This window comes from Lissotriton vulgaris, chromosome 4_1 (assembly GCF_964263255.1).
Source record: "Lissotriton vulgaris chromosome 4_1, aLisVul1.2, whole genome shotgun sequence".
In the NCBI taxonomy this organism is placed as follows: Eukaryota; Metazoa; Chordata; class Amphibia; order Caudata; family Salamandridae; genus Lissotriton; species Lissotriton vulgaris.
The window spans coordinates 2,123,314,056-2,123,333,247 of record NC_141691.1 but is presented as its reverse complement, the minus strand read 5'-3'; the positions used below and the strand labels follow the sequence as shown (position 1 = coordinate 2,123,333,247).

The 19,192-nt window shown below is 45.4% G+C and overlaps 1 protein-coding gene across 1 annotated transcript in view; it reads right to left on the bottom strand.

Annotated features, from left to right (window-relative positions):
• The window catches only part of LOC147725197 (phospholipase A2 inhibitor and Ly6/PLAUR domain-containing protein-like), an 85,702-nt gene extending 78,018 nt beyond the window's left edge, over positions 1-7,684 (bottom strand). Inside the window, exon 1 of the mRNA XM_086918195.1 lies at positions 7,633-7,684. Coding sequence (XP_086774321.1) covers positions 7,633-7,684 — 52 coding nt within the window. The remainder of the gene's footprint in view (positions 1-7,632) is intronic.
• Between the last annotated feature and the right edge of the window lie 11,508 nt (positions 7,685-19,192).

Genomic DNA, 19,192 nt, shown 5'->3' with positions numbered 1-19,192 from the left:
TGATGCCTCCTTATGGTCGCAGGAGTTTTTGCAATATGAGTTTGTTCATCCTGTACCTTTGGCTATGCGGCCTTTGGAGGATTTCCATTGCATCATATACACTGATGGTTCGGCGCAGGTTGCGCATGGTTCTAAACACGCCTACATTTCCACATGCGCCATTGTGATAGGTGCCATGGTGAACGATGAGTTCAAGTCCAGAGTCGTGCATACGCACATTCTAGGGGACTGCACCGCACAATTGGCAGAGCTTTGTGCTCTGATGCTTGCATTAGAGTACGCTGATCCTAGTGTAACAACATTAATCATAAGTGATTCTTACTACTGTGTCCAGTCTTGCAATGAGAACCTCTTCTATTGGATTCAGAATGATTTTCATGATTTCAAGGGTAGCACAATGAAACATAAAATGATCTGGGTCCGAGTGGCTGAGCTTAAAGAGCAGTTCACACTTGTGTTTGTAATTCATACTCTCAGTCATCAGCGCGTAGGAGTTCACGCTGTTGGCAACTTTCTTGCTGATGAAGCAGTGAAATCAGCAGTATCGACATATTTAGTTGCAGCAGTTACATGGTCCAAAAGTAAGATTGATGATGATATCTTGCCGGCTGTTGCTGCCACTGAGAAGGGAGGTAAATATCCTACGGGGTTCCCTTCGAAGTACACATACCACTTAAGTCCCGATAAGGTTCCTTATGTGAGAATTCCTGATGTTGGGGAGAGATTGATTCCCAACTCGGATCGCAGAAATACACTGATCACAGCGGCCCATGAAGGTGTTGCGTCTGCACATGCAGGTGTTTCAGCCACTGTGTCTCAATTACAACAGCGTTTTTGGTGGCAGGGACTGTATAAACAGATGCGTGACTATGTCCTTCAATGTGACATTTTCCAGCAGATTAAGCCTTCAACTGCTACGCGTCCGCCCCAAGCACAGTTGTTCATTTCCAATAAACCATTATGTTGGGTTTATTTAGATCACTGCAGTCCTTTTTCTTCTGATACTGCGTATAAGTACATCTTAGTAGCAGTTGATTCAGGCACACGCTTTGTATGGGTGTGGCCTCATCGCAGCACTGATTCACGGACTGCCATATGGGATTTTTGACTGTAAGGTATATAGGGATGCCATGGCTTCGATGGGGGTCCAAGTCAAGTTTTCGTCTCCATACCGACCTGAGGGTAATAGTGTTGTGGAACGAATGAACCGTGACCTAAAGAATTCACTGACAGCTCGAGTTATAGGCACTGGCAGAAACTGTCTGGCCCATCTTAATGGTGTGCAGCATGCTCTTATTAATCTCCCTAGAAGGTCTCTGGGTGGGCGGACCCCATACAAAATGCTCCTTGGTATCAATATGTATGAAGCGGACCTTGACCGTCTAGACTCGGTTGCGGCTGATGCCTCCTTTGGCGTAGATGAACATTGCAATGCTTAACAGACTCTACAAAAGACAAGAGACAGTCTTGCAAAGGAACATTTGCCCTCCACTTCAGATGATGCGTTGCAGATCCCGGTAGTTGGCTGGCTACCCCAAGTTGAAGAACTGGTTCGGGAGAAGATCGATAACAAGAAGGAATTTGGTCCCTCATACCGTGCTCCAGTTCCCGTGGTTGGTGTGAAGGGCACGAGAATAGTCATTTTACCACCACTTCTAGTTCATAAGGAAAACAGGTATATCTCCATTGACAATGTCAAGATACACAGAGTGGCCGATTCTTCTTAGCATGACACCGGTGGTCTCATGTCCTTCAATGGTGAGAAATTCTGTATTGGCCACTGCTTCGGATAATGCGCTGGAGGTGGCCCTTGAGATGGCTGCTGTTTCTAGTCCTTTGTTGAGTACATTGCCTGGTACTCAACTTGATGAAACTGACTCACCTACCCAACTGACTTATCGATGCCTGATTTGGAAACTCGTTTAGCAACAGAATGTAGATTTTCATTTGACACTGTTTCTCACACTAAAGGGAAGCCCACAATGCTTAGGGCTTATGCAAAATTGTTTAAAAACATTTTTTGATTCCCTCTTGGACTTACATTTGGTTTGGGCTTTTTACGCTTTACCTTTTTTTGTCAATTGGTTTTGTGTTTTACTTTTTCCGATTCTTCAATGGACACTATGTCGAGGAAAGAACATGCATTCAACATCTGAATGGAAGATTGGCTCCACATTCCTCGTCACATTCTGCCCACAGATTGAAGAGAGACTTGGCTTTTGTTAACATCACTGCTTGGCTTGTCCTGGATGGGATAGTCTGGGATGCTGTTAAGTTTCAAATCCATGTCCCGACTGAAGTTATTAATGTTCCTAATGTGCTTAGAGTTAACATGGGGGATGTGGTTAAACAAAACATACGTTCTGATGATTGGGATGTTCAGGCCGTAGAAGCTTTGTTTGCTGATTTGAAATATTATGCTGCCTTTGATGCTGAAGATTTATATTTAGAATCTGCTAATTATGGTGATTTGTTTTGCTTCCAACATTTTGGCAATCTCTACCTGCATAAAACTAATTCCAGGAGGAGTACTGTGAACTATACACAGTGGAAGCATTGCCCGGCTCCATTAAGAGGCAGCTCTAAGACAGTTTTGAAAAAGTACACCTATTTTACTGACTTTAACCAGTCCAATCCTGTTTCAATTTATTTTAGAATGACAGAAAAATCTGTGTCCAAAGTTAGACTTACCAGTACCAAGTTATTGTACTCAAAGTCGTTTCTAGACCAGCTAGCAGTTGGAGGCTATAATTTGTGGAAGGAAACCATTGACCTTAAATCAGTTTGGGGTTCTAAATGTTGGCAGGTACAAGGCACTGATGCTTTGCGCCATGCATGTCTCATCCCGAATCATATGTTGTTTTTTAATTCTTCAATCTCACAGACAACATGCTTTGGATTGCCTACTTCTAAAAAATTAAATACTTCTTCCTTCTCTGATTTGGAAGAAAATTCAGGTTGGGAAAATTCGACTAACATTTCGATTAGAGAGTTACAGACTCTATTGCTAAATTCATCCTTTAACGTTTCCAGTTTGGATCCCAAGGGTTGGTTGATGTTGCACAGAAGTGCAGATTCCTGCCAGCACCGTTTTTTGGGTCTGGCTGATGGTTTTACACAGGTCAGGGTAGATCTCCATTTTGAGAGTGACCATTCTGTAACCACTTATTCAGTAGGCAAATTGTGTCAGAATTGGCTCAAACACTCTACATTGGCGTCAGTCAAACTGCATTTGTCTAAAGGGACTCACGAGGTTGACTTGAATGATTTCATAAAAGGCCCGGCTAGAGGTAGGTCTACAAGATGGATATATGCCATTTATAATGAACTCTGGAAAACATCACAGATTGAAGCGGCTACCCGCCTTTTTTATTCCTCCTCTGTTTGTCTGATTCTGTATCTGATAAGCATGGCTGTGTTCCTAGTTCATTCTGCATGACCCAGAGTGTGTGACGGACATGTGTCAGAGACACTGCATGCAGTAGTGCATTAACAGTTTTCAGAGCTGCTGCCACCAATGTTACATCACTAAAGCCATAGGGATTGTGAAAACTCCAAGCTTCACCTAAAGCAAACAAGGACAAAAATAATGGAGAAGTATGTGTCTGGTGGTGCACATTTTTCACACAAATGATCCTAGTAACATCCTGTTTCCATCACACTTCAGAATTACACAGACATACGTTTCTTTTGCACTTTACAAACTGCGGATATTGTCTTTAACATTTGGACAGGTACTTTACAGCTATTTAAATGTTATAATGGGTTAGAAAATAAATGACGTCTACTTTACCCCTGCTAGATTGTGACATTGTTTGTGCCACAAGATTATCTTGCTTTGCAGCTAGAGAAGGAGAGAAGTTGGCTTAACTAAAGCAATGACTTCGAATCTGGGAACCGGGTTCAAGTCTCGGCAATGATGCTGAATATCCTATGATTCTAGGCAAATCACTTAATCTATCCATGCCTAACAAAAAATGAATATGTCCTCCTTTGAAGCAACTGGTGCTATGTAAAGTGCTCTAATACCCAATACCGGGTCAAATTCTTGCTATATAAACCTGAGATTGGACCTCTGGCATTGAAGCACTGCAAATATTACCAGATAAAACCAACATTTAAAGACATCTTGATTGCTTCTCCACCTTCTAAACGCCAGCAGGGTTATTTTCAGAGTGCAGAGAATCACAAAGAGTAATGGGCCACTTTTCTTCTCTAATTGAATAAAACAAATTAATTAAAATTAACTCTACCAATGTTCAAAACATCTTGAGATGCTCCATTCCCAAGTGAGTTGAGAAACCCTGCAGTTGTTTAAAAGAACCCTTAATGACTAAAAAGTTAGTGGTGTGCTGTGACACCGGAATTTGAAACACAGATATTTTTGTTTAGTTTTGCAGGGATCTGAGGATTAAAATTACCTCATGGTTACCCACCACTCAAAAATATTTTTAATGATTGAAACTTCGGGTAAGATTAAAAAGATAGGTTGGTATCATATGAGATGGTGATGCACTCCCACATCCTCAGTATTCATGTTTCAGCCATCTAATAAAGTGCCCACATGGTCAGTATGGCTTTCGTCAGGACTGAGATTAACCTATCACTAGTGTGTCGTTCCTAATCGGGAACACATTCACACTAAGACATGTGGTACTGGTATAATAGTTTGTAGCTTGTGATTTCTTTTATCACCTTGTGTGATCATCTGAAGTGGAAAAAAAAGAGTGAGACATCATTTGGGGTATTTGGTGGCTGTTTATAATGCTAAATATGGGCATAACCACTGAAGCGCTCATATGCTAGGCACTGAGTTCCAAACAAGCTGGAACATACACATTATAATCAGGTATTTTTTTGTATTTGTTTGTCAGCCCCCAGTATTGGCCTTCATGCATAAAACATTGGTTTAATGCCTAAACCTGTGTAGTTCTTCTTCATTAAAGATTATCAGCAATGTCTAACCTGCCCTCCAGTGGTTCCGGTCTTTTCTAGACGATCGTTTCTTTAGCGTTGCTGTCCCACCGTTCCAGTCCCAATTCCATCCTTTGAAACAGGGGGTCCCGCAAGGATCCTCGCTGAGTCCCACGTTGTTTAATCTCTACGTGAGACCGCTGGCTGAGGTCGTCAAGCAATGGGGCATGACTATGGTCTCATATGCTGACGACACTCAGCTAGCGGTTACGATCAGCGGGGATGCGGACCGGGATGCCCCCAGGTTTCAGAGTGGACTTAGGGCGGTGGCGAGCTGGATGAAGAACAACTGTCTCCAGCTCAACGCTAAGAAAACAGAGATCATGATCGTAGGCAAGAGATCGGAGCTATGGGGGGACAGATGGTGGCCTACGGAGCTGGGGCCGGCCCCCCTCCCGGTCACGGAATTAAAGAACTTAGGAGTATGGATGGATCCCTCCCTCAGCTACGTTGGCCACACGAAGAAAATCGCGGCCTGTTGCTTTGGTATCATACGGTCGCTTCGCCCGGTTTTGAAGTTCTTTGACCATCGCACCAGGCAGCTGATAGTCCAGGCTACAGTGTTATCTCGCCTGGACTATGCCAACTCTCTTCTGGCAGGGTCTAACGTGGCTGAGGTTACCCGCCTCCAACGCGTCCAGAACGCTGCGGCGAGAGCTATTGTTGGCCTACCCCGTACTTGTTCTGCCTCCAGCACTTTGAGATCACTGCACTGGTTGCCTATCAGGGCCAGAATTCAGTTTAAAGTGCTGTGTATGGCGTTCAAGATTTTGAGGGGAGTAGGTCCCCCTATTCTTGCGGACCTTTTGTCGTGGTATGTGCCTACTCGGCCCCTGAGATCCTTGGGTCATGCACTTACTGTGATTCCCCGATACAGGCTGTGTCGGGTTGGTGGCCGTTCCTTCCGGGTCAGAGCAGCCGAGCTCTGGAACTCCCTTCCTGTAGAGTTGCGACTGCTCGATGATCTTTTAGTCTTTCGTAAAGCCTTAAAAACCTTCTTGTTTTAATAAATTCACTTTCCTCCTTTCTGTTGTGTTTCCTGTGGTGTTGCATTTTTACCTGCCATGCGCCTGGACGCCCCTTAGCTGGGGCAGCAGTGCGCATTACAAATGTATGTAACATAACATAACATAACAGTTAAACCCACACCCAGCATAGAACTACCTGCAATAGATGACAGGGGAAGCAGTTGTTTCCAGCTATGTATTGTCACTGTGGTAACAGACAGCTTGCCCATTGGCTATTCACACAAGCCACTTGCTACCATTGAAACATACATACGTCCAAGTGCGACCGGTGAAGCCTGCTTACACCCTTGACATTTCAAATTAAGATAATAAAAGGTCCTTGGTAAAGTACATGCTGTGGCAACCAGATTAGAACTAGATCTTACATCAGCTTTATCCTTTGAAACCTCTGTGCTATCACACTTGAACAAAGGTAGTATCTGATGCTTTGCCTTAGGGAAGTTGGATATCAACATTTTGACATGAAATGTGTTTTATCTTGTACATATATAGGATTGTATAACAGCTCATATTAAATTGAAAGTCACAATCTGATATCTTTGAACCAAATCACTCTCACACGATTTAAGCAGCGTTCTTGGACATTTTTTTCAATTCCTAAAAATCTGACTTCTGCTCTCATGCAGCTAGTAAACATACTGCTGTATATTTTCAGTTTTTAAGGGCTCAAGCTCACAGTCTGAAAAATAAATTAAAGGTATGAAGTTAATATGAAAAACATGAAGTGAATGAAAGAAAGCAGGATATTCCAAGATTGTGTGTGGAAAGTTAGCATCTCTCTTCTTCTGACCACATTCAGAAGTGCAATAAGTCACTTTCAGAAGATTCTTCTCCTGCAGAGAATCTACTGGGTGAAGCAAGGTTCCAGGAATGCACTGTAAGTGTTTGTGTATTTCCTTCTGAGACTCATTAAGGAGAGAAGAGATCACTGTCGTAAGAGTGTATGGTGACAGCGCTGGTTCTGTTATTTCTCTGTTGGCAGCAGCCATCCTACATATTAGAATCAACTTTTTTGCAAGCATATGTTGGTGATCGTCTAATGATCACCATGACAACTGGTGCCCTGAAGACAATTGTGATCATTACTCCATTGCACCTCTTGCAATATGTTTGATCAATATTGAAAACACAATCCTGATAATGTTAATAATAATTAACATTCATTAAAGCAATCAACAGGTGCTCGGTTTCTGTGAGGCCATTAGATTGCTTGTTAATAGGAAGGCTAGCAGGACAAGCCCCAAGGTTGAGAACTCAAAGCCTTAGCAAGGTCCAGCCTTTACGAACTTCAATCAGAACCTAAGGTACAGTTCAATACCCCTAAAGAATACAAGTCATTCCAATGTATTTTGCCTTTAGCACCTCCCAGGGTTTGTGGGCATGGGTGTGGTCCCTGGCACTTACAAGTTGTCTAAAACCAAGATAAACAATGAAAAATAGATGGAAAGACAGAAACAAGGGAAAAGGGCAATGATGTGATAGCAGATAAATACAACTGGGGATATTTAAACTTACAGCAGATTTAAGGAGCAAATTAAGCTCTGTCCTGATCATTATTCTCTTAATATTTAGGTGTGCCTTTGTGTTTACTCATAACAATCAAGACTGTACAATGACATGTCCACCTTACCTCCAGCTATCAGTGCCTGGAGCATGGTCACAGCTGCAAGGATTGCCCTCATGGTGTTAGGAGAGTAAGGAATAGGATTATGGAGTCTCTGACCTGGATCACTTGCCTGTGGCTTCTGTACATCTCATGCCCAGGGCATGCCTTTTATACTCTCAAAGAAGGGGTGGGGCACAGGATACCTGATTTGTGGCTAAACCCTTTGTGTGTGACTGGGAGCACTTCTCTGGTTTGTGGCATCATCCCTTAGAAATATATTGAAGTAAACTGTATGAAATGATGTACTGAAGATTTAATGAGTAAATACCAAACGGTACTGAGTGCTGAGCTCAATTCCAATCAAACAAACACATACAAATATGTGTAGGTGTTATAATTATGAATAATCAACTTAGGAGTATTTACCACGGGCAGGAGTATTTTTTGCATCAATCAATCAATCAATCAGTGAATCGATCAATCAGACATTTACAAAGCAGAGTAAATCACCTCTAAGGGTCTTGAGGCATTGGAGATAGTAAGTGATATGTGGTAGTTTGCTTGTTTGAACATCCAGGTCTTGTGATCTTTTCTGAATTGTTGGAGTGACCGAGTGGTCCTCAGGTGCCCACTGTCTCAGATTCATCACAACAACTTTCCCGACAAAGAAAGAGGGTCAACATGAATGTTTTCCAAATACAAATTACAGCAAAGAAGAGGAAAAACAACAGTTTTACAACAGACTCAGTACATACAGCAGTGAGCGCTCCTCTGACCCCACAGAGTTCACTCCCAAAAACAATGCCTCTTGGAATTCTATCCAGCTCCGTGATGGGGAAAGGCTGTCACATTCTTTGGAATCTCCTAAACTATCCAACCAGTTCAGTGATTCACTTCCAGCTAAGTTTCTCGAATATCTCAACTTGGCCATTCTCCCTCTCTGGACCTGGATCATTCAACAATCTCTCATGTACAGGAGGATTCCTGACTGCCTTAAGATATGGCATGTCACGCTCATCCCCAATTAGCCTGATGTTGACATAGAGGATCCCAATAATTTCTGTCCTATCACCAGCAAATTGCTTGAGAAATGCGTTCACCACATCTTTGCAACCACAGTGAGAAATTTCAGCTCCTAGACTGAAACCTGTCAGGCTTTAGAACTGGGCACAGTCCTGAAACAGCTGAAACTCACATTGTTGATGGTGCCTTGAGGGCTTTTGACCAAGTTGTTTCTTATCTTCTGATCCTTATTGACTTATCCCCAGCTTTTGACGCTATCAAATATGATAACTTGATTACTCTTCTTCAACATAGGATGGGATTATCTGGCGCTGTCCTAACTTGGATCCCCTCTTTCCTAAATCACTGAACCCAAAGAATTAAAGTCAACAAATCTCTGGCTGCCAGAACCCCAGTCTCTATTTGGGTACCTAAGGATCTGCACTCTTGCCCACGCTCTTCAATCTCTTCATAGAACCGCTAACTGTTATTCTGGACTGCGCTAGCAATCAGTACCATATGTGTGCAGATGACACTCAACTTACTTGAAGATCTCCTCTCCAGATGACATTTCAACTCTTAATGGGGAGCCTTAAAACGTTAACAATGGCTTACACATCATCATCTGTTACTAAATAACCTCAAAACAGAATTTCTCCTGAGTACCCCCATAACACCTGAGCCCCTAAACCCCTAATCAAAACTGGATCAAACAACTTTCATACACCCTGTTGCTGGCACCCCATGGTGCCTCCCAAACTGCGCATGGATTACCATAGGGCTCCATTGGGTACCCCCCCAGATCCCAAACAGAGACCACAAAGTCAGATTTCGACAGCCGTTTCATGTCAGGCAGGCTGACTCAGTTAGCTCAGTTGGAAACGGTATCCAAAGAGCTGTTTGAATTGGCTCTGACCGACTTGGGGTCTCCGAGTAAAGACCAGAACCGATTCAGACAGCCCGGGCAGTTTACTACTCGCATAACAGGTCAGTCTGAAATGTAACCAAGGTGTTTGAAAAGATAGGTTCCTAAGCGGTTTAGGAAAATCTGAATGTTGTTCGGAGACTTTCCAACCAACATCATAATCTGCACCTACGATGAAGGAGAAGCAGAATGCCATCTTTGGGAGCACACAAGGTGAGTTGCTTTGAAGATGTCCACTGGTACTCACAAGAGCACATGACAGACAAACTGACCCTAAGGGAGATAGTGGTCGAGAGGACCATCAGATCTTTTTACTGCCATTTTGAAACTGCTAGCCTGCTGGACCTAGGGAAAGGACCACAATAATAGACCCAGGCGAGAGGAAGGAAACTTCAATTAGAGGGAATGACATAGCAGAAGACTGTAACTGGCACCAAGGAGGAGATCCCAAGTGGGTCTTCCCCTACATGGACGATTGTCTAAAATGATGGGAGCATTGTTGGTGAGAGACCAGTGGAACTTTCTCAAGCCAAAATGTACTCTATGATACAGAAGAGCACATCAGAGACCATCTATGTGCCAGGGGGTTAGATAGCTAAAGAAGGGCTAAGGACCAAATTGCAAACCTTCCTGGATAGTATTAGGAAATGGTTCTCATGATGTGAGAAGGACACTTTGGCAGTAAATGTAGTCATAGACGATGTATAAAGTCTGCTAAGTAGTCTCTTTGGAGAGGAGAATAATAAGGTGTTCTCTCAAGCTCGCATCCCAGCAGTCACGCTAATATACACTGAGCATGAGGGGGCTGTTTTCAGTGCATACCTGCACCAAATATTGGCAGCCCTGAGGGATATGTTCTCAGCTGCACAGATGTGGGAGGGTTCATGGGGCACACTCTGAAACATGGGGCGACCATGACTGTTTCTTTTTTAAAGATTGAGGAAATGAAGGGTACAACAGATCGGACAGCCATAGACTGATACAGGCCTGCATGTTGCGTTTTTTAATAAAAAGCTCAAAAAGGGGCTGCCCACCAAAATACAGTGAAGTTTGGGCAACGTAATGGGGTCTAATACAAAACCCTGGCTGGAGATAAAGGCATGTATGGACCTTGATAAGTCCTATTCCGGAAATAATCAAATTTCAAGTAGGCATTTGTTTATAACTGGAACTTGACTTTCGGTCCATTACAGAGCTTCAGATACTTTGTTGAATTTTGAGTGATGTGTGTGGAAGGGCCTGGGCACTCTATTTATTGAATCCGGTGGACCTCAATCTTAGTAGTCCAATCTCCCCAACTGGATTCTGTACACAATTTCTGATGCGAACTTCTCAGTTGTATTGTCTGTTCCTTGTTGCTGATCTACTATAGCATCAAACGTACTTCATTATATTAGCCTTAAAAAAGTCCCATGGACGAGACATGTGTCAGCTTCCTGTTGTGAATAAAGAGACCAGAAGCAATTAGGCCTGTCGACCCTGTGCCACAGCATATTTAGGCATCCTGTTGACAGTCAAATGCCTCATTGAACCCCGGTTCACTGACTGTAACCGCATCACTTTCTCTGTTCACTACTCAGCAGCTACTAATGAGAAACGCAAATGGTTCTTGGTCCTCCATTTGGACCTGAAGCACAAAGATATTCAGTATGGCCTCAAGGAACACACACAATGAGTGCACAAGAGACTTCACAAACTTGAAGGACCTTCAACTGTTTTCGGTCTTTTTGTTAGACTCTACCATGGATACAACAACAAACAGTACTTCAACACACATTCTGAAGGCGGATCACCCCCCCTCTAGATACCAACCAAGTCATAACATTTTCATATCCTGATGCAAAGACAGAGACAGGAAAAAGTTCAGATCACCACTGAAACAGGAGGCAGACACTGCTATTACCAAAGGAGAGACCTGCTTGTATTATTTGTATTGTACAGCATTTTGCAGATTTAGTATCTCTCCCTCCATTATTCTCCATTACTCTTAGTCTTCATGTGGATCTGCAGTCCTCTTCTTCCACACCCACACAAATACTCACACATTCATACAGTTACTCAAACACCCATTCATAGACCTTCAAAACCACTCACACACCCACATAACGACTCACACATCCACACAGCCACTCCCACACCAACTCACAGATCCTCAGAGCCAGTCCCCCCAAGTTCGACACATCCTTGTTCCCAATTTACGGGGAAGCAGGGTATCCAGGACCCACTCCCCTGGAAAATCTACAGTCAGAGTTGATCTATGGAGGTACATTCAAACACCAAACTGCCCAGGATAGGGGATGGTCTAGGCACAAACCTTTGGGCCTTCTTCGTCTGGTAAAGCTATAACAGTGATGATACAAACATAGGAAAATGACTGGTAAACTGCTAGTAGACTAATTAAACCAAAGGTAATCTCAGTTGGTCATACTAGCAATACGAGAGAAGGTGGTGTCCCTGCTCATTCTTTCCCTCATACTAGGCTTTCCACAATGTCGCACAACAGGGGGTTAAACCCAAACTAATGAATTTGTTCCTGGCCCTTTTAATCTTACCAGCCAAATTAGAGCAGGGGTAGGCACTATTGCCGGGAGAGTTTATAGAGAAGCCATCCTGACGTATAAGCCCCCAGGAGAAGACAGATTTTCAGATGAGGATTTACTGGTCTTTCACCTGACCTGGGCATTCCAGAAGACTAAAGCGATGGGCTTCCTGAGGGCTATTTCTACCAAGGACACTTTCATTTTTCTTCCAAAGATGGGTGAAGACCCTCTGGATTTAGGATCATGACAAAGGTGATGGCACTGCAACTCAGTAAAGTGATACTGTTTCTAATGAACAAATTCTGAGTAGGTTTTTTCTTGGTCCACAGCTTTTAACTTCCTCCTCGGTTGTTGATGCACCTACAAAGGCAGTTGAAAAATGACCCACTCAAACTCCACATGCTTTCTCCCTATGGCAAAAAGGCACTTGAGTAGGTTGATTAACATTACCTTTTTCATTTTATGTCCCACATGGGCATGGGAGACAAATTAATTTACAAGGTAAGTCTTTAGTCCAATTCTCTGGTTGCGGATGTCTCCTGAAATAGACTTCTATCAGACCTATTTTCAGTTGACAGGGCACCTGTCAGGGTTTCCCACTTGTCCTCTCCTTTCCCCTCACTCAGGAACCTTCACTGAAGCACTCTGCCAAAAGCCAGAGGGTATCACAACCACAGTTGTGAAGGTTGAGGTCCTACTCTATGCAGATGACATCCTGCTCCTTTACTACTAGCCTCTTACTAGTACTAGTACTCAATAGTGGCCACAGTGTCCTTCATTGATGGCTTTGCTTGGATCACTGAAAATAAAATGAATTTGTTCCAGAGACCAACCCCCGTTATGTTCCCCAACAAAGTTTGCATCCAAGATTACCACGTGTGATGGGTCTCGTCAGGGCTCAGCTATCTGGGCATCAAATCAACATGGAGGAACATAACCTTCTCCCTCTGCTAGACTGCACACAATGGATTTTCCAGAGGTAGTCTTTCCTCAACCTCCCATTACGGTAAAGAGTCCAGACCTTTAAGATGCTACATGGGTCCTGCATACCCTTCTAGCAAGTGCAGACATGGATGTCTGTGTCTATTTCTGTCATAGACCCCAAATCAGGGCAGCTCACCTGTGGGCAGATATGACACCTTGAGGCCTGTGATTGTCCCTTGCAAAAGCCTATTAAATTGTGTTCTAGTTAGCTATATGTATTGATACCTCACTTTGGGCCTGGCTGGAACACCATATAATCCAAGGTTTTAAGATGATTCCAGTTTTTAGCGCACCTTAGTTTATTCAACCTTTTGTGTTCTTCTTTTTTGTCAGCACAACACATTTCTATTCCACTGAGGTTTGTTTTTTCAAGTTAGTGTCAATCAATAATCTATGGGATATAATGTACTTCTTGCTGATTCCGATTATCTCCAATTATCTCGATTAGTTACCATATTTAAAAGCTTGGTCTATTTACACAGTCTTTGAACTTATTAATGGCGCATTTATTGTTTCAATAACAACATATTTTCCTTTGGAACTACTTGTTACCTCATGACCAGCTATATAGTCTCTACTCATTATTTAGGCCATAAGGCCTAACTAACAAGGAAAAATACTGTGAGAAGTTGGCCTGGTATATAATGCTCACTAGTTCTAGTGATCACTTTGTACCATGCCAAGCAACCCTTATGATGATGGTTGTAATTCAACCTTGTAGACCAGTTATCCTAGTGGTAACGTGGACAAAGCAGTCTTAGGCTAAACTCTGAAAGGCATGTGAAGCCAGCTGTTATACCATACACAACCCCCTTGAATACCAAATGAAAGGGACACCACACAGATATATATTGAAAATATATATTGATTTATTAACTATTAAAATCCCCTGGACTCTTTATGAGCACAGAAGCACAAGCGTAAAATCACAAGACAGTTTAAAATACACAAAAGTTGCACAATATGGATGAGCCCTAGGGGCCACCTAAACCATATACTAAATAAGTGGTATAAGAGATACCAGGAGGAAAGTGAAGAGGCCTAGGGCCTTGGGAATCGCTGGAGCTATTCGAGACTGGAGTTAACTAAGTCGGGAAAGGCCCACGGGACTCGGGTGCAGTGTTCAAAGTGCACGCACTTCTCAATACAAAGTCTATGGTGCGTAAAAAGCACAAAGTTAGAAAGTTAGGAACCTTCCGAGTGACCTACGGAGCTGAAACTTAAAACACAGGCCCTTGGGATGTGTACCAGTGCAGGAGCACCGGCGGAGCTGAGTTACCTCACCCACAGGAAGCGGGTGCACAGGGTCGAAGATGTGTCGGGTTTCGTCACGCTGGTCGATGGTGCTTGGAGCAGGAGATGCTGCAGGCGGCTCGATGAGAAGAGTTCCGGTGGATCCAAGGGTGGATCTGTAGATGTGAAGACCTGAAAGCAGAGGGGACAGTGTTCAAAGTCACTAGCCAGTGACTGCCGTGGAACCAAAGTGGAACCAGGTGATGTCGGGTGCAAACAGGCGTTGTCGGGTAGCTTCTTTCTGCAGCCACGTGGATACCCGGGGTCGAGGACGTCCAGGAGTCGGTCACGAGCTGTCCCACGTAGGCCTCTCGCTGTTGGCGGTGTCGGCGACCTGATCGGAGCAAACAGGCCTTGGCAAATGCAAGCCACGCAGGAGTTGAAAGATGCTGTTCACTCGGACCAGCAAGGTCAGAGCGGGTGCTCCTTTTCACAGGAGCTTGGGTAGGTCTGGAGCAACCAGACCTGCTGTTTAAATCTTCGGGTTCGTCGCCAAGATGGCCGCTGGCCGCGTGGCTAGTGGCCGGGATGGCGCGTCGAGTGGCACAGTGCAAAAGGGCCCCACGCAGATCGTGGAGATGCTGGGGGGCTGATCTTCGGTGCAAGGGCTGCTCGGTGGTGGGGGTTCTCAATCCCCAAAGCACAACGTCGAGGATGCCTCAGAAGCTGCGCAGTCAGCTTTTCGGGTGTCTTTCAAGAGGTCCGGTCCCACGTCACTCGGTGCCTCCACGGGTCCCTTCTTTGCAGGGACTGTGGATCGGGCTCTGAGAGGTCTGGGAATCTGGTTCTTGTCGGGCTCTGGGCTCGGGCTCCGGCGGGAGGCGGCGGCAAAGCAGACGTCGAGTTGCTGGTTGGTACCTGTGTTCACAGGGTGGTCACTCCTTGGCCACAAGGGAGATTCTTCTTCAGTCTTCTGTGCAGCAGAATGTCGAAGTCCAGTCTTCTTCTTAGTTTAAGTTGATTTCGGGATGATCTGCTGTGCAATGGCACTGCTCCCCCTCTTATTCCAATCTAGGGGGTGGATCACCTACTAGGTCCCTCCTCTGGGAGGAACCAGGAAGGGGGGCGGTTACACCCCCTTTCCTTTGTCCAGCTCCGCGCCAGGACTGGGGCTGGAAGGCCCCAGAACCGGTTTGGGCTGGCCTATGCACGGGGACACCTTGTGTGCCCCGGGCATGTCTGATTCTTTTCAGCCCTGTCCTACCTAATACACAAAATCCTGTCTGGGGTGGTGCTCGCACCTCCCAAGGCAGGAAACCCTTTGTCCAGGCCACCATCTGCCGAGTTTCGGTCAGCAGCAGGAGGCCAGACTTGTGTCTGTGGTGGCAGCGTCCATTTTGTGGAGCTGAGGCTCTGTTTAACTTTAACCGGGGTTAAGGCTACACACATGTCGTGTCCCTCTAGAAGGGTGGAATGCTATCCCCGTCGCCAGAACTGGCGAGGGGATAGTATTCCAATTCGTATGACACCTTACTCGACATGTTTTGATAAAGCCAAACCAAAGATAGCATTTAACCGCGAGGATTATAATGCACTTAAGAGTATATGGTATGGCAATATCCCGGAACAGCTTAGGGAGTGGTTCCCGACAGCTGCAGACAGGCTCAGCTCATGCTAGAGCACCATCTCACATATTTCCAAGCACCCTGCCTCCAGGATTGATGAGGCCTTCCATAGGAGTGGCTGATAGGAACATATGTGTCCAGTTTAGGGTTAGGCACAGGCATACTGTACCTAAGTAAGAGGTGGTTACACCGACTTACCCCAGCTGAGTGTTCAGCCAGTTGTGTCAAAGATGGAGGCCAGGCCAGGGGTGGCACAATACGTGCTGCAGCCCCTGGTAGGCCTTGGATACACCTATGCCCTGGGCACCTAGGGTGCACTATTACAGGGGCTCATAAGGTGAACCAGTTCCAATTCGTAATGCACCTAGAGTGCATTGGCATCAATTTAGAGAGAGAACAGCAGGCTGTGGGTCTGATTAGCAGGCCCACAGCCACATTAAGTCAGAAACCAGTGAAGCAAAAAGCAAAAATTTGGGGTGACCATAGGATAGCAGACCCTACTCTCCTACATAACCCCCCCCCAAACGCAGGGACATTAGACTAACCTTGACCAGTTGTGTCTTCATGTTCTAAGTGGAAGTACCTGGAGAGACCATCTGCGTTGCCATGGTCAGTCCCTGGGCGGTGCTCCACTGTAAAGTCCATCCCCTGTAGGGAAATGGACCACCTGAGTAGTTTGGGGTTTTCACCCTTCATCTGATTAAGCCATAGGAGGGGCTTATGGTCGGTCTGAATCTTGAAGTGAGTGCCAAATAAGTATGGTCTCAACTTCTTCAGGGCCCACACCACAGCAAAGGCCTCCCTCTCTATAGCTGACCAACGTTTCTCTCTGGGGGTCAGCCTTCTGCTAATGAAAGCAATGGGCTGGTCCTGGCCATCTACATTAAGCTGTGAAAGCACTGCTCCCACTCCCAACTCAGAAGCATCTGTTTGGACAATGAACTCTCTTGAGTAGTCAGGACTCTTCAGGATAGGTGCAGAGCACATGGCCTTCTTCAGGTCATCAAATGCCTTTTGACAGATTTCTGTCCACTGAACCTTTTTGGGCATCTTCTTGGATGTCAGATCATTAAGAGGAGTCACAATGGACCCATAGTTCTTAACAAACTTCCTGTAGTACCCAGTCAGGCCCAAGAAAGCTCTGACCTGAGTCTGGGTAGTTGGAGGGGACCAGTCCTTGATGGTCTGGATCTTACTCTCCAGTGGTTGAACTTGGCCTCCACCTACAAGGTGGCCCAGGTATACAACCTTGCTCTGCCCTATCTGGCACTTTGTTGCCTTGATAGTGAGGCCTGCCTTCTGCAGAGCCTCAAGCACTTCCTTCAGGTGGATCAGGTGATCCTCCCAGGTGGAGCTAAAGACAGCAATATCGTCCAGATAAGCTGCACAAAAGTCATCCAACCCAGTGAGGACTTGGTTCACCAACCTTTGGAAGGTGGCAGGTGCATTTTTCAAACCAAAGGGCATCACCACAAACTGATAATGCCCACTAGGGGTAGAAAATGCTGTCTTGGCTTTAGACTCCTCAGCTAACCTGATTTGCCAGTAGCCAGCTGTTAAGTCAAATGTGCTCAAATATTTGGCAGAAGCCAACTTGTCAATGAGCTCATCTGCCCTTGGAATAGGGTGTGCATCTGTCCTGGTGACAGCATTGAGTCCTCTGTAATCCACACAGAACCTCATCTCTCTCTTGCCATCTTTGGTGTGAGGTTTGGGGACCAGAACCACTGGGCTAGCCCAGGGGCTCTCTGAAGGCTCAATGACACCTAATTCCAGCATCTTTTGCACCTCAGTCTTTATACAGTCCCTGACGTGGTCAGGTTGCCTGTAAATTTTGCTCTTTACAGGAAGACTGTCACCAGTGTCCACCACATGTGTACACCAGTTAGTCTGACTGGGTGTCAATGAGAACATATGCCTGTATGCCTGTAGAATTTGTCTGCAGTCATGTTGCTGATGTTCAGTGAGGCTGCCACCTAAGGCCACACCATCAACTGAGCCATCCTCAGGGTTCTGAGTGAGCAGGTCTGGGAGAGGGTCACTCTCTTCCTCCTGTCCCTCATCTGTAGCCATGAGCAAGCCCATGTCTGCCCTGCTGACATATGCCTTCAATCTGTTCACATGGAGCACCCTGTGGGGGCTCCTGGGAGTTCCTAGGTCCACCAAGTAGGTAACCTCTCCCTTCTTTTCCAGAATTGTATGGGGCCCAGACCATTTGTCTTGGAGTGCTGCTGGGGCCACTGGCTCCAACACCCATACCTTCTGTCCAGGCTGAAATTCAACAAGGACAGCCTTTTGGTCATGCCAAGCTTTTTGTAATTCTTGGCTAGCCTCAAGGTTTTTGGATGCCTTTTCCATGTACTCTGCCATCCTGGAGCGGAGACCAAGTACATAGTCCACTATGTCCTGTTTAGGCTTTTTGAGAGGTAACTCCCATCCTTCCTTCACAAGACACAGGGGTCCTCTTACAGGGTGCCCAAACAACAATTCAAAGGGGCTGAAGCCAACCCCCTTTTGAGGGACCTCTCTGTAAGCGAACAAAAGGCAGGGCAGAAGGATGTCCCATCTTCGCCTGAGCTTTTCAGGTAATCCTTTAATCATGCCCTTTAGGGTCTTGTTAAATCTCTCAACAAGCCCATTGCATTGTGGGTGATAAGGAGTGGTGAACTTGTAGTTTACACCACATTCCTTCCACATAGCTGTCAAATATCCAGACATGAAGTTGGTACCTCTATCTGATATTACCTCCTTAGGAAACCCCACTCTGGAGAAAACTCCAAGTAAGGCCCTGGCCACAACAGGAGCTGTTGTGGTCCTAAGGGGAATTGCCTCTGGGTACCTGGTGGCATGATCCACTACCACCAGTATGAATCTGTGCCCAGATGCTGTAGGGGGATCCATTGGACCAACAATATCAATCCCCACTCTCTCAAAGGGAACCCCCACCACAGGTAGTGGTATCAGGGGGGCCTTTGTTGTTCCACCTGCTTTACCACTGGCTTGGCAGGTTTCACAGGAGCGACAAAACTCCTTGGTGTCTTCAGACATGTGAGGCCAGTGAAAGTGAGGGACAAGCCTGTCCCAAGTCTTGTTCTGGCCTAGGTGTCCTGCTAAAGGAATATCATGGGCCAAGGTGAGTAGGAAGCCCCTAAATTGCAGAGGTATAACCAACCTCCTGGTAGCACCAGGCTTGGGGTCTCTAGCCTCTGAATAAAGGAGTCCATCGTCCCAATATACTTTATGGGCACCTTGAGCATTCCCAGCAGCCTCAGCAG